General features: G+C 45.5%; 1 protein-coding gene across 1 annotated transcript in view; it reads right to left on the bottom strand.

The window, feature by feature from the left end:
* The window catches only part of SCG5 (secretogranin V), a 77,381-nt gene extending 68,919 nt beyond the window's left edge, over nucleotides 1-8,462 (bottom strand). Inside the window, exons 1-2 of the mRNA XM_068253925.1 lie at nucleotides 8,391-8,462; nucleotides 3,113-3,344 (exon numbers count right to left, since the gene is read on the bottom strand). Of these exons, the coding sequence (XP_068110026.1) occupies nucleotides 3,113-3,344; nucleotides 8,391-8,396 (238 nt within the window). The 5' untranslated portion in view covers nucleotides 8,397-8,462. The remainder of the gene's footprint in view (nucleotides 1-3,112; nucleotides 3,345-8,390) is intronic.
* Nucleotides 8,463-13,107: the final 4,645 nt, after the last annotated feature.

The following is a 13,107-nucleotide window of genomic DNA, read 5'->3' as shown; positions in this document are numbered from 1 at the left end:
TAAAAAAAAAAGGAGGTTTACCACTGTACTATTCTTTATTTACTTTATTTTATTATTTATTTTAGGATTGCCTTTGAGGATGGACAGACTAAACAGCAAGTTCATGGAAAACCAGAACTGATTGGAGTGTGTAAGGGGCTACAATGGTCCAAAAAGCCCCCTTACTAAAATGCATGGAATACAAAACAGAAAGTATTTGCGATATTCAGGTTGGAGTGAACTCCGAGATGTCTCTCAGTGCATCACTGCTGAATATATGCAAATTAACCATTGTCATCCTTAGAAGTTGAACACACCTCCAGATCCGCTGGAATGCAATGATGTATCAGCTTGTAATTAGTACAGAGCCATTATCATCCAACATAATAATCCAACTGTTTCAGATTGGTTGATCCTCATCAGTGCATGGCATGGATTAATTTGGCTCTATGGAGTAGGACTTGAAAAAACCCAGAGGTATAGACTAAGCAGCAAGTTCAATCTTTTGTTTTCTATGCATTTTAGTAAGGGGGCTTTTTGGACCATTGTAGCCCCTTACACACTCCTATGAGTTCTGGTTCGCCATGAGCTTGCTGGTTAGCCTCTGGGTTTCTCAAGTCCTACCAAAATCAATTAATCCAAATTAATCCATGCCATGCACTGATGAGGATCAACCAATGCGAAACAATCGGTATGCATGTTGGATTATTATGGCTCTATACTAATTACAAGCTGACACATCATTGCATTCCAGTGGATCTACAGGCGTATTTAGCTTCTAAGGACAATGGTTAATTTGCATATATTCAGCAGTGATGCACTGGAAGACTTATCGGAGTTCACTCCAACCTGAATTATCGCAAATACTTTCTGTTTTAAGAAAGCAAACTTTTGTTTTCCTTTCAGGATGCAAACACTCAATGCTGGACTCCTCAATCCCCCACCCCCACTGCCCCAAACCACCCCAAAATACAGATTTGCCTCCTTAAAACAGAAGGCCTTTACAATTATTCAAGACTACATGAACATGAAGAAACTCCTTTTACACATCACTTTTGCTCAGTGACTGGATATGTATTTCAATCAGTTATACTCTTGAAAAACCAAGCAGACATTCCTGAGCTGATGTATAGTGTGACTAAAGCTCATGCTAATCCAACTTGCAGACAGCTGTTTCAAGCTATATTGGTCTTCATCAGTGCAATGTATAGATTATGGATTAATATGGCTCTATGGGCAGGACTTTATAAATAGGAGGTTTACAGATTACCCAGATAAGTTGTGGCAAACCAGAGGCACTATGATTTTTTAAGTGACTAACAAAATTACATTAGGTAAAAGTTTGGAAGGTGAATCTGTTAACTTAGGACAAATGAAGAAGGATATTCTCCTGAAAATCAACCTTTCAATAAACTTCTGCTTGAGTAAAGCAGAAGTATACTCTTTCTCATAATTTGATTCACCTGTGTATGTAGGTCAGGGGTCACTGAGCTTATCAAGCCAATTTGAGTTCCAATAATTAGTTCTAAAGGTTTTGGAATAAAATGATAACAGTGTCCAAATGTATGCACCTGCCCAATTTTATTTAAACAATTCTTGCACACTTTCTGTAAATCCAATAAACTTCATTTCACTTCTCAAATATCGCTGTGTGTGCCTCCTATATGATATATTTAACGGACATATTTTATTGTAACAACCAACGATTTATACAGGAAAATCATGACAATTAACAAGGTTGCCCAAACTTTCGCACCACACTGTATCTAACCAAAATGTTTGGCTCAGTCACTGATTTGGAGATAATTCTTCTGCAATATGATCAGAGGTGTTAGTACATATCCATTGGTTCTGCAAAGATCAAAAAGTGTTTTTGTGCAGGACTGATCTATAGAAGTATGGATGTGTTTGCAAAACATGGGACATGGCTGTTGATGTGGGCGGGACATGGATATTACTAATGGCGGGACAAGGATATTGATGTGGGGGGGGACACATTGCTGGTGATATCTGCGCAGCTATAATGGACACAGCTGCAGATAGCAGCTACATAGTGCTGACAAGTCTCACTTTCTGCTTTGACCCTGTTCCCTGAGCTCCCTCTTATGCAACCTAAGGGTCAGGGGACCATTATATATATGTTTCAAGTAAAAAATCATTATGAATGACATAATATAAATAAACAAAGTGAAACAGAAAAGCTACTAGTACATACATGTCAAACTCCGGCCTGCGGGACAGATCTGGCCCTTGGAGCCATTAAAATTTGTCCCTCACGTGGTTTCCCCACTTTGCATTATGTTTGGTTCACTCTACACCAACAGGGAAGCAATATTGGAGGTGAAGCCCTAGAATAGCAGGGAAGCCATATGGTGGAGGTAGTGGGAATGCACTAAACAGTAAGGAACTGTATAGGGGAGGGTGGGGGCCTCTAGACACCAGGGAACTGTATAGGGGTTGGAGGGTGGGGGGCCATTAGACACCTGGGAACTTTATAATGGAGGATGGTGGCCAGTAGACATTGAGGTTGGCCCGCAACTTGGTCCCAGTGTACAATTTCGGCCCACTTTGTATTTGAGTTTGTCACCTCTGTTCTAGTAAGATCGGCACTATATGTAACCATATTTATCCCATCATGTCACATAGCTTTTGAACTTCATTGGAATACATGATTCAGCAATAAAGTGAACTAGCCATAGTGTCATGTTCTTAAATATTTTTAGATGAACAGAATTACTATTGACTTTCTGGTACCTTTATAATCATTCATTCAATATCAGCAGAGAAACTCGGCAACACCCCCCCCCCCCCCCCCACACCCTTCTGGCAAGACTATGAACAACTATTATCTAACTGTGGCAATTTACAGGTCAGCAACTGTGTGTAACAAAGCTTTGACAACTTTTATGAATAAATTGGTTAATTAACGGAGGCAAGATTAATTCTAACAATGTAACCAGTTTGGTGAAGGACCATTATCAATCATCTTTACGCACATTTCCCTTGGACAGTCCATATGGAATAATGCTTTTGAACGTTTGTCTCTATTACAGCAATAACCAGACGTAGTAGATCCCTATGATTTTTGGACTATTTTTTTCTTTATTACTCTTTGGTTTACTTTATAACGTACCTTCAATGCTCTGGGGACCAACAAGGTTCATGGCCTGGTGTGCAGTATACTCCACTCTGGGTCTGGCAATGCCCAGTTCTTCCATCACACCATGAAGCAGACGTTGGATATCAGCTTCTGATACACGATCGGGGCTACGCGGGCTGCGACCAAACGATGGGCTTAGCCCACACACCATGAACACCACCGATGGATAGACCAAAAAGGTGACAGCATTGTTTTTCATCTTCGCCTGAAAGCATAACAGTTATAAATCTATATTTGGTTTTAAAACAAAAGCATTTGTCAAAAGTGCCAGAAAAAAAAAACTTCATAAAACCAAAACATTTTGAAAATGTACCGTACTTCTAATGGCAGCACATGCATTATTATACTTGCCATACCAACCTCTAAATGCAGCCTTATCTGTTGCGATGAAAAAATAATCAGTTGGACTATCGGCAATCACTAAGTCGCAGGTCAAATGAAGCTGAATCTTAGAAAAATGAGTTTAACTTACCTGGGGCTTCTACCAGCCCCCTGCAGCCGTCCTGTGCCCACGTTGTCACTGAGAGACCCTTCGGTCCCCCACAGCACCCTTATTTCTTCTGGATGTGCGACCCTGGTCCGAGCACCTCCTAATGGCTCTGCGCATGGCCAGTACAGGGAAATGTTTACTGCGCGATATGGAGAACGCTCCCGAGGACAAGAGCATGATTGAGAATGCGCACAGCCAGAGTTGCACATGCCCAGTGGCTATCGACTCGCCCGGCCAGAAGAGGGGCACTGGGGGGGGACCGGAGGATCAATTAGTGATGGCACGGGCACACATTGGCTACAGGGGGCTGATAGAAGCCCCAGGTAAGTTCATCTATTTTTTTTCTTTGGTTAAGGTTCCCTTTAAGCTTTAACATTTATTGAACAGTCTCAAACTAAGGGGTGTAACTATAGGGACTGTGAGGACACTGCTTCTCTGCCTTTTGCAGAGTAGCACAGTAGAGCAGTTTAATATTTATCTGCTCCAGTGCTGCTTTTGGGTCTCCTCTGATCTTCCTGACAGCCAAGCTGTGCTACCTACCTCTACAGGTTACTGAAGTATGTCACATGATCGGGAGGAGGTATGGAAACAGAGAGCATGCGGTTGCCAGGAAGAAAAGAAGAAATCCAGCGCAGTGCTGAAGCAGGTAAACATTACACTGCTCCGCTGTGCTACTCTATATGGGGAGAGGGTGTCGGGAGGAAGGAGTGAAGATGTGTGTGTATTATTTACCAGTTACTAACTGAAGTTACTCACTGTGCGCCACTACAGCCGTAATTCCTATTACGGTCTATGGTGTCACTGGCTACGCCCAAATCTCCTGCGCTGGATTTGACGTGAACTCCTTCCCCAGTAGTGCATAACCCTTAACCCTCCCTCTACTGATGCCTAACTCTTAATTCTCCCTCTACCGCTGCTTAACCCTTAAACCCCCCCAGGTGGTGCCTAGCCCATAACCCTCCCCATATTGAGACTTCCTATTGCTGTTATATGAATTTCCCTATGATTTTCGTATTGAGACTTTCTATTGCCTTAAAATATTGTGAACTCTTAGTATACTGCGGGTGAAGCAAAAGCTGAGAATAACATTGCGCTCTATGCAGCAGCCTTTTTACCTGCTTTAGATTACCCTCCCATCCATACCAAGTGTAGCCACAACAAGGCCTGATCTGGGGGATGGACTCCTATATTGCTGGGAGGGTAAACGGTTGGGCCCCCACAGAAATTGCAGGGATTACTCTGCCTGTAGGTTTACCTCTGGTGCTGTGGATCTTTATAAATAAAAGGTAAATAGTTCTCCTATACTGAACATCCCATGTAGTGTAAATCACATACATTTTCATAGATGACACCAGGGCCGGGCCGAGGCATAGGCTGTAGAGGCTCCAGCCTCAGGGCGCAGTGTAGGAGGGGGCGCAGAATTCATTCAGCTGTCATTCCTAATTGTGTTTGAAGCAGAAAGAAATAATAAAAGGGGATACATGGCAGTGACTGCAAGCCAGATAACTAGATATTAAGGTGTTGGGGAGGTTGTGGGCCCTGTGGCCCTCTTCGTCTAATAGCAATCAGTGTGTGACAGCTGAGGTGGGAGGGATGGAGGGGCGCACTTTGGTGTCTCAGCCTTGGGTGCTGGAGGACCTTGTCCCGGCTCTGGATGACACACTTTCCCACATCCTAGCACTTTACTTCAGTAACTGGTAAATGTATTGATATATTATTTCTCATCATATTAACAAACTCACCAAATATGGCAAAATGAAATAATAAACGATTACCATAACAGTAAAAGCAATACCAGTCAATTTGGCCTGAATTCACTAAGATCATGCTGGAGATAATAAGGCAAGAGAAAACTTACCACCACACATCGATCTTGCCTTATTAAGGTGTAGAGATAAGTTTTCACAGCGAGAGAGTTATCTTATCACTTCAGTCCTTAAAGGGACTCCGAGCTCCAAAAAAAAAAATGAAAATGGTACTCACCTTGGGCTTTCTGCAGCCCAGTGTAGGTCGGGAGGTCCCACGATGGAGTCCTGGCTCTTCTCCCAGGTCTTCTCCCAGAGATGGCTCCCCGGCGGCTTCCGGGCGGCTCCAGGCGACACTGGCCCGAGTGTCGGGCTCTCTCTTCCGCATACGTCATCACGGCGGCCGGCGTGACAGTACAGGGCATGTGCGGTTTAATCGCGCATGCGCCGTACTGTCACGCTGGCCGCCGTGATGATGCGAGGCGGCCGCCGTGATGAAGTCAGACGTGACGTATGCGGAAGAGAGAGAGAGAGAGCCCGACACTGGGGCCAGTGTCGCCTGGAGCTGCCCGGAAGCCACCGGGCAGCCATCTCTGGGAGAAGACCTGGGAGAAGAGCCAGGACGCCGTCGTGGGACCTCCCGACCTACACTGGGCTGCAGAAAGCCCAAGGTGAGTACCATTTTCATTTTTTTTTTTGAGCTCGGAGTCCCTTTAAGTTACTTCCTCTGTAGTTATTTTCACATGAAGTTAATTAACAGCCTGTCTTTAACTTTAGAATGAGGTAGTTATTTTAAAGATTGAAAGGTTAACTTTAGAGATTTCACCTTAACTTAAACACAGAAGAGTTAACTTTAGGTTTGCCCAACATAAAATGTTTCCTGAATACTACATGCCTTATCACCATGGTGATAATTCTAGAAACGTTATTAAAGACAGGCGATAAGCTTAATGAATTGAGGCCTATATCAGGCGTGGGCAAACTTTTTCATTTGTTGGCCGCAGGTGCTGCCTTCCTCTCCTTCCCCAGAGTTGAGAACAGAAGGTAGTGATAGTTTACTCACCGTATCACAGCTTCCAGCACCGATCTCCATGGCCACAGAGGTATCATGTGACGCGCTGGCACCTACTGACGGCGGGTCACATGACGCCGCTGTGGCCTCGGAGATAAATGCTGGAAGCTGCGATTGGGCGAGTTAAACCTGTCATTACCCACTTCTCTCTACTCTGCAAGGAGGGAGGGAGGAGAGGACTCTGACCCTTCATGGGTGGGCCGGATTGAAAGCACTAACGTCCTGAGTATTGCAAGGATGCCGTAGTTTGCCCAGCAAATAGTCCACAGCTGTAGCAATTTCCACACTAATGGAGAGCAGAGTTGATATGTTTCCAGTGCAGCATAAATAAGGACAACAGAGGCCAGGGGCGTAGCAATAGGGGGTGCAGAGGTGGCGACTGCATCGGCAGGGCTGGCACTACCATAGAGGCAAAGGAGGCAATTGCCCCAGGGCCCCAGAGCCTGTAGGGGCCCCCAGTGGCTACAAGAGGAAAAAAAAAGTTTTCAAAAAGACCTTATAGTTTATGAGAAAATCGATTTAAAAGTTTCAAAGGAAAGAAAATACACATTTAAAAACCCACCGACTTTAACTGTTAATAGCAAATCCACCTTACATGCTAGAAACCCTAAATTGGCAGGATGTATTACAGAGATCATTGGGAATAAGAGGAAAAAACAATTTTTCAAAAAGACCTTATAGTTTTTGAGAAAATAGATTTTAAAGTTTCAAAGGAAAAAAGTATACTCTTAAATGCTTTAAATGTCACTTTTAGTAGCAAATCTAATGGTAATGTAATTTTACATGTATCAAAAGAAAGAGCAATACATTTCCTGACGGGGGTTTCCATGGGGTCCATATGCATCCACAGTGCTTTGGCCAGGGATCGCTATACAGCCTCAATATGGCTGCATGAAGATCCCTGGGATTTTTTCCTATCTTCCCAATTTTTTTTAATGTTTAGAGTGTGGGAATTTTTTTTTTGTTAATTATGTGGGGTCCTCCCTCCTGAAACTTTTTAACCCCTTGTCCCCCATGCAGGCTGGGATAGCCAGAATGTGGAGCTCCGACCGATTGGGGCTTCACACCCTGACTATACCAGCTGCAAAAAAGGTCCCTTAATGCCGATTTTTGTTCCAGGGTATGTGTTGGGGGGCCCCCAAGATTTATTTTGCCCTGGGGCCCCATTGTTGCTTAAACCGGCCCTGTGCATCGGGGCCAGAGGGCCGAATGGCCCTCCCTCAACTACAATATTAGCTCTCTATTGGTCCTATGCTGATAATATTCACTTCTATAGATACTTTGCATAGTGGAGGTAATCATTAACAAGCTGTTCCCCATCCCCTTCTTGCACCTCTGATACTGTATTTGCCATTGGTAGGTTTTGGTGCGCTGTATCAATTAATATGTATAGAGTGCTTGGGGGGCCCCATTGTAAGACTTGCATCGGGACCCACAGCTCCTTAGCTACGCCACTGATAGAGGCCTTGGCTTAACTTATATATATTGCATGTGTGTATTTGTATCTTCTAAATATGTGTCTGATGCACAATAGCCACTGACAGAAGGATTTATTTGCTTAAGCCATTAACCGGAAGATTAATTTCCTTACAATAGCAGCATCCGTTAAAGGAACTGGGGCAATGATATTTGCTGTAATGTTCTTGCAAATACTTAAGATTCAATGAATATATTATCGGTTAGTATTAGGTCTTCTAGTTTACTGCATTGAATTAGTAAAAAAAAAAGCTTTTAGCTTCTGTGCTATTGTTAAATGCTGTGATGTGCTTCTACATATGTAATCAGATATCAATATCCCCATCTAGACATAAGATAGGATTAAAATAAACATGATCGTATAGTTTAAGAGATTGCAGACAGAGTGGTGGGGCCAGGGAGATGACAAAGGCAATAAACCAGAGATAAAACAAACAACATGCAGAAGGTAAAAATGCAGAGACTTACAAACATGGAGGCTGACAGCTGGGAGATGCTGAATGTGAAGGGAAAGCAGAACACAGCTGGGAGGGGGAGAGAGGATGGATGCAGATGGAGCAGAGAGGTGGGCGGAGAACTACAGAGGCAGGTGGAAAGGATGGATGGGGAGAAAGCTGCACAGTCACACAAGCAGCAGCCCTTTTCACAGTTCATCTCTCTGGTTTATGCGCACGCAATGGGGCGATTCCAGTCCACTGAATTCTTGGTCAGCAAACAAAAATATAATTCCTGCTTTGTTTGTACATGATTAAGACAATTGTGCAGTCTTTTTTTTTATTTTTATGAGACAGGTGATATGAGGAATGCCTATTAATTTATTCTCGTGTACAAACGGATTCCCAGAGTAGTTGTTAGTAACCTCAGCTCCACTACCCCCTGGCATCATTAGTACCCCATGCAAGGATTATTATTATTTTTTTATTTTAGCTTCCCTCAATCTTGTGAATAGGAAGATCATAGCCTATATGAATTTGTTGTCTGAAGTAATAACAATTTGATAGGAAGCATGATGATTCTCAAAAAATAAATCTATAAAGCATCCTCCTCCTCATTCGTTTAGTCTATTTCGAAGCTTTGGGACCATATGTACTTCTGCATGCCAGATGTGTCTGTCAATCACAGCTTCTTTCAGCTGTTGCATAGGCAAGTTCATGGTTTCACATATTCTTTCTATCTATCTTAGGCTATACCGTCTTCTTCTTTTGCCCTCAATTTTTCCAAGCATCAAGGATTTTTCTGTAGAATCTAGTCTTTTCATTATGTGTCCAAAGTAATAAAGTTTTAATAGTATCAACCCTTCTAGTGAATACTCTGGCCTTGTTTCTTTAAGTATTGAAAAGGAAGCAACATCATAGCTTCACTTCCCGCCCTGCTTTACTTCCTGTTCTTGTGTTCCACAATGCAAAATGCCTTGGCGGCTTGCCGTGGGATTTCCGGCTGCTGCGGGTATGTGGTGTGCAGTGATGCTCTTCCGAGTAGCTATAAGTCCATAGCTACTCTGAATATAAATGTTAATGAAGAGTAGTGTTGATCGAACAGTGTTCGCCACTGTTCGGGATTCGGCAAATTTTGTGGTGTTCGAGTTCGCGGCGAACACCATCCGAACACCTCAGTGTCCGTGATGGATGCTCGGCCACGTGGTTCGAACTAGTCCTTGGCCGAACCTTCGGCCGAAAGTGGCCGTCTCGCGCTGTGATTGGCTGAGCGGGTCACGTGTTCGGGTGCATAAATACCCGAACGCGCGTGATCAGCGCCATTTGCTTTGGGGTTTAGCTTTGGGTAGGTAGGGAGTTTAGCGTAGCGTACTGTTTGCCAGTGCCAGCCACAGGGCCCCAGCCTCCAGCTTCACCGCTGACAGCAGCACCCACAGAGCCTCACTGCTAGCCAGGCCAGCCACAGTGCCCCAGCCTCACGCTGACCGTAGCACCCACAGAGCCTCACTGCTAGCCAGGCCAGCCACAGGGCCCCAGCCTCACCGCTGACAGTAGCAGCCACAGGGCCTCACTGCCAGCCAGGCCAGCCACAGGGCCCCAGCCTCACCGCTGACAGCAGCACCCACAGGGCCTCACTGCCAGCCAGCCACAGGGCCCCAGCCTCACCGCTGACAGCAGCACCCACAGGGCCTCACTGCCAGCCAGGCCAGCCACAGGGCCCCATTCTCACCGCTGACAGCAGCTGCAGCACCCACAGGGCTGTTAAAAATCCACACGTATTTTCATTTTCAGTGACTTTTGTTGCATATTGTTTATTAAAAAAACACTTTCAGTGCCGCCAAGTGGGATCACTTGCGTACCACCAATCCACAAATATATTCTGTGACTTTTGCTGAGTATTGTTTATTAAAAAAACACTCACTTTCAGTGCCGCCAAGTGGGATCACTTGCGTACCACCAGATGCACAGAGGTTGTTCTGATGAGCTGTACTCCACCGCACACATATAAGCCCTCAGCCTACCATGAGTTCCTCATAGACCTCCGCTGTGAGCATCACTCCCAACAACAGCAACAGCCAACGCCCTACGCAAGTTATAACATCCACTCCAGCAGCCAGTGATCAGCAGCAGCCCTCGGACGGACGAGAGCGTTGTGTCCCTCGGTCCGGCGCCTCGGTCCGGCGCCAGGGCGATTATTGAGGGCTGCCGTTGAGATGATGGGGCCTGATGTGGAGGAGGAGGTTAGGCTCAGGCCAGCATCCCAAGTTAATGTTGAGGACGATGAGGGGTCTGTGTCTGGGAATGTTGGGGTGGCAGAGGTGGTGGGGGGGTCAGGAGAAGAGTTATATGATGATGATGATGATGATCGGGACCATCTGTATGTGCCTCAGACCCCGGAAAACAACATGTTGTACCATGTGTTTAGGTACTAAAATCTGCGTTCCCACTGCCCGGGTCCATGGATGCATATAATTTTTGGGCAGCACTATCAAACTGTGGTACTATCATTGAGTTGCCATGGTCCTTCTGTGCTGCCGCACTGACCGTCCGCTTTGTCCAGTGCCAGCATTACATGATCACGTGGTCGGCAAAATCACCCAAAGCCTGAAAAATGCCATTGCCTGCAAGGTTCACCTCACCACTGACACCTGGACGAGTGCATTTGGCCAGGGTCGGTACATCTCCCTTACGGCGCACTGGGAGAACCTTGTGGAGCCTGGCAGCGACTCCTCACCCGCTACGGCACAGGTGTTGCCAACGCCGCAAATTGACGGACCTGCTTCCCTGAGAGTCAATGACGACAGCGACCTCTCTGGCTCCTTCTCCTCCACCGCCTCTCCAAGCTCTACCTCATCCGGCATCGCTAACCCAGCAACAGGAGCGTGGAAGCAGTGCAGCACAGCTGTTGCCATGCGTCAGCAAGCCTCAAGCCTTACTGAAGGTGATCTGCATTAGAGATAAGCATCACACAGGTGCAGAAATTTGGAAGGCAATCAAGGAACAGACCCAGTTGTGGCTGGCACCACTGCACCTGGAACCAGGCATGGTTGGGTGTGATAATGGGAGCAATCTCATTCGCGCCTTACAGTTGGCAAAGCTGAGACACATCTCTTGCCTGGCCCACATTCTGAACCTAGTTGTTCAGCGGTTCCTGAGGACATACCCAAACATGGCGGATCTTCTGCTGAAGGTGCGGCTAGTGGCCAAACATTTCCGAAAGTCCAGTGCCGCTTCGGCCACACTCACCAAGTTGCAGCAGCGCTTCAGTTACGCCTGCATTTTGTCACCATGCCAGGCCTGGGTTGTGTCACAAAGCGTGGCCTTGCTCTCCTGTAGTACCTCCTCTTCCATCCTGTGTGCTGGGTTAGCGTTGCCGTTCTCTTTTTAAGGAATATCTCATTCTATTATATTTATCACTGCATGGCGACATAATGCTTTGCTTTACACATGCATTTTGTCGCCATGCTAGGCCTGGGTTGTGTCACAAACCTCCTCTTCCATCCTGTTAGAGTTGCCGGTCCCATTGGTAGTACTACGACAGCTTTCCAGGATCTCATTAGCCCCTCCCCCCACTATTTCCAAGCCATTTTGCAGAAGTTTCCCTCATTTTTTATGTTTTTTTCTGGCCTGCAAAGCAGAAATATTCGGGTCCGCATTGCCTCGCATTGGGTTCGAACATGCCGAATATCGGGGCGACGTTCAGCCGAACCCGAACATTTTGGTGTTTGATCAACACTAATGAAGAGCTGATTAGATTAATCAGCTGTGACCACGGATGACAGGGGGTTTACTTACCTATAAGTCCACGAGATCATCTGCATTCCATTCCCTTCACACGTGAAGTGTTGGCTGCATTCCACAACTCACTACAGCTCTTCCTCTTTCAAGCCAGAAGTAGAAAGCGCGGTAGTGAGTTGTGGAACGCAGCCAACACTTTGCGTGTGAAGGGAATAGAATGCAGACAATCCTGTGGACTTATGGGTAAATTACCCCCCCCCCACCCCCAATCACTCGTGGTCACAGCTGATTAACTCCTTGTCAACCACGTAACGCTAATTGGCATGACCGCGGCAGCAGCCCCAGGAACAAAGTCCAACGTGTGACCAACTGTCCCTCAGAGGGTTCACAATCCAGTCTCTACCAAAGACATTTCTCTCCAAGGCCGGATTTATAATTTTTCTGCCCATAGGCCAAGTGTGTTGTGGCTGTTCTTCCTTGTGCAGCAGTGTCCCTCCGATTCCATGTGCAACATCCATGTGCTGCAGCGTCTTTCATGAACAGCTCCCTTGGACATTAGCCTCCCTTTTTACGCACTGCCTGTACATATACTGTATACATCCCCACCTCTTGTTTCCACCCCATTCCTTTAGATTGTAAGCTCGCAAGGGCAGGGCTCTCACCCTTTTGTGTCATGGACTGTTATTAATTTAATTGCTTGCACACTGTTAGACATTTATACATTTTAGTCATCATGTTAATTCAAATTGTAATCAGCAGTGCTGTATCTTGTATCAGTGTTTATATTTGATGTATATCATTGTCTGTATCATTATGTATGTTTGTTTTCTTACATTGTACAGCGATACGGAATATGTTGGCGCTTTATAAATAAATAATAATAATTTCAGCCGGTTGTTTTTCCTGCACCTGGTGACAGTCATCCACACTTCCTATGACGGGAGAAGAGACAGAAGCAAAGAGCCTGCACACTTTGGTCAGGAACAAGGCATTCAACCAGTACATATCACTCT

Source organism: Hyperolius riggenbachi, chromosome 9, assembly GCF_040937935.1.
Source record: "Hyperolius riggenbachi isolate aHypRig1 chromosome 9, aHypRig1.pri, whole genome shotgun sequence".
Taxonomy (NCBI): domain Eukaryota; kingdom Metazoa; phylum Chordata; class Amphibia; order Anura; family Hyperoliidae; genus Hyperolius; species Hyperolius riggenbachi.
Note: the sequence above shows the minus strand (reverse complement) of the source record. Positions and strands in the feature narration are given on the sequence as shown.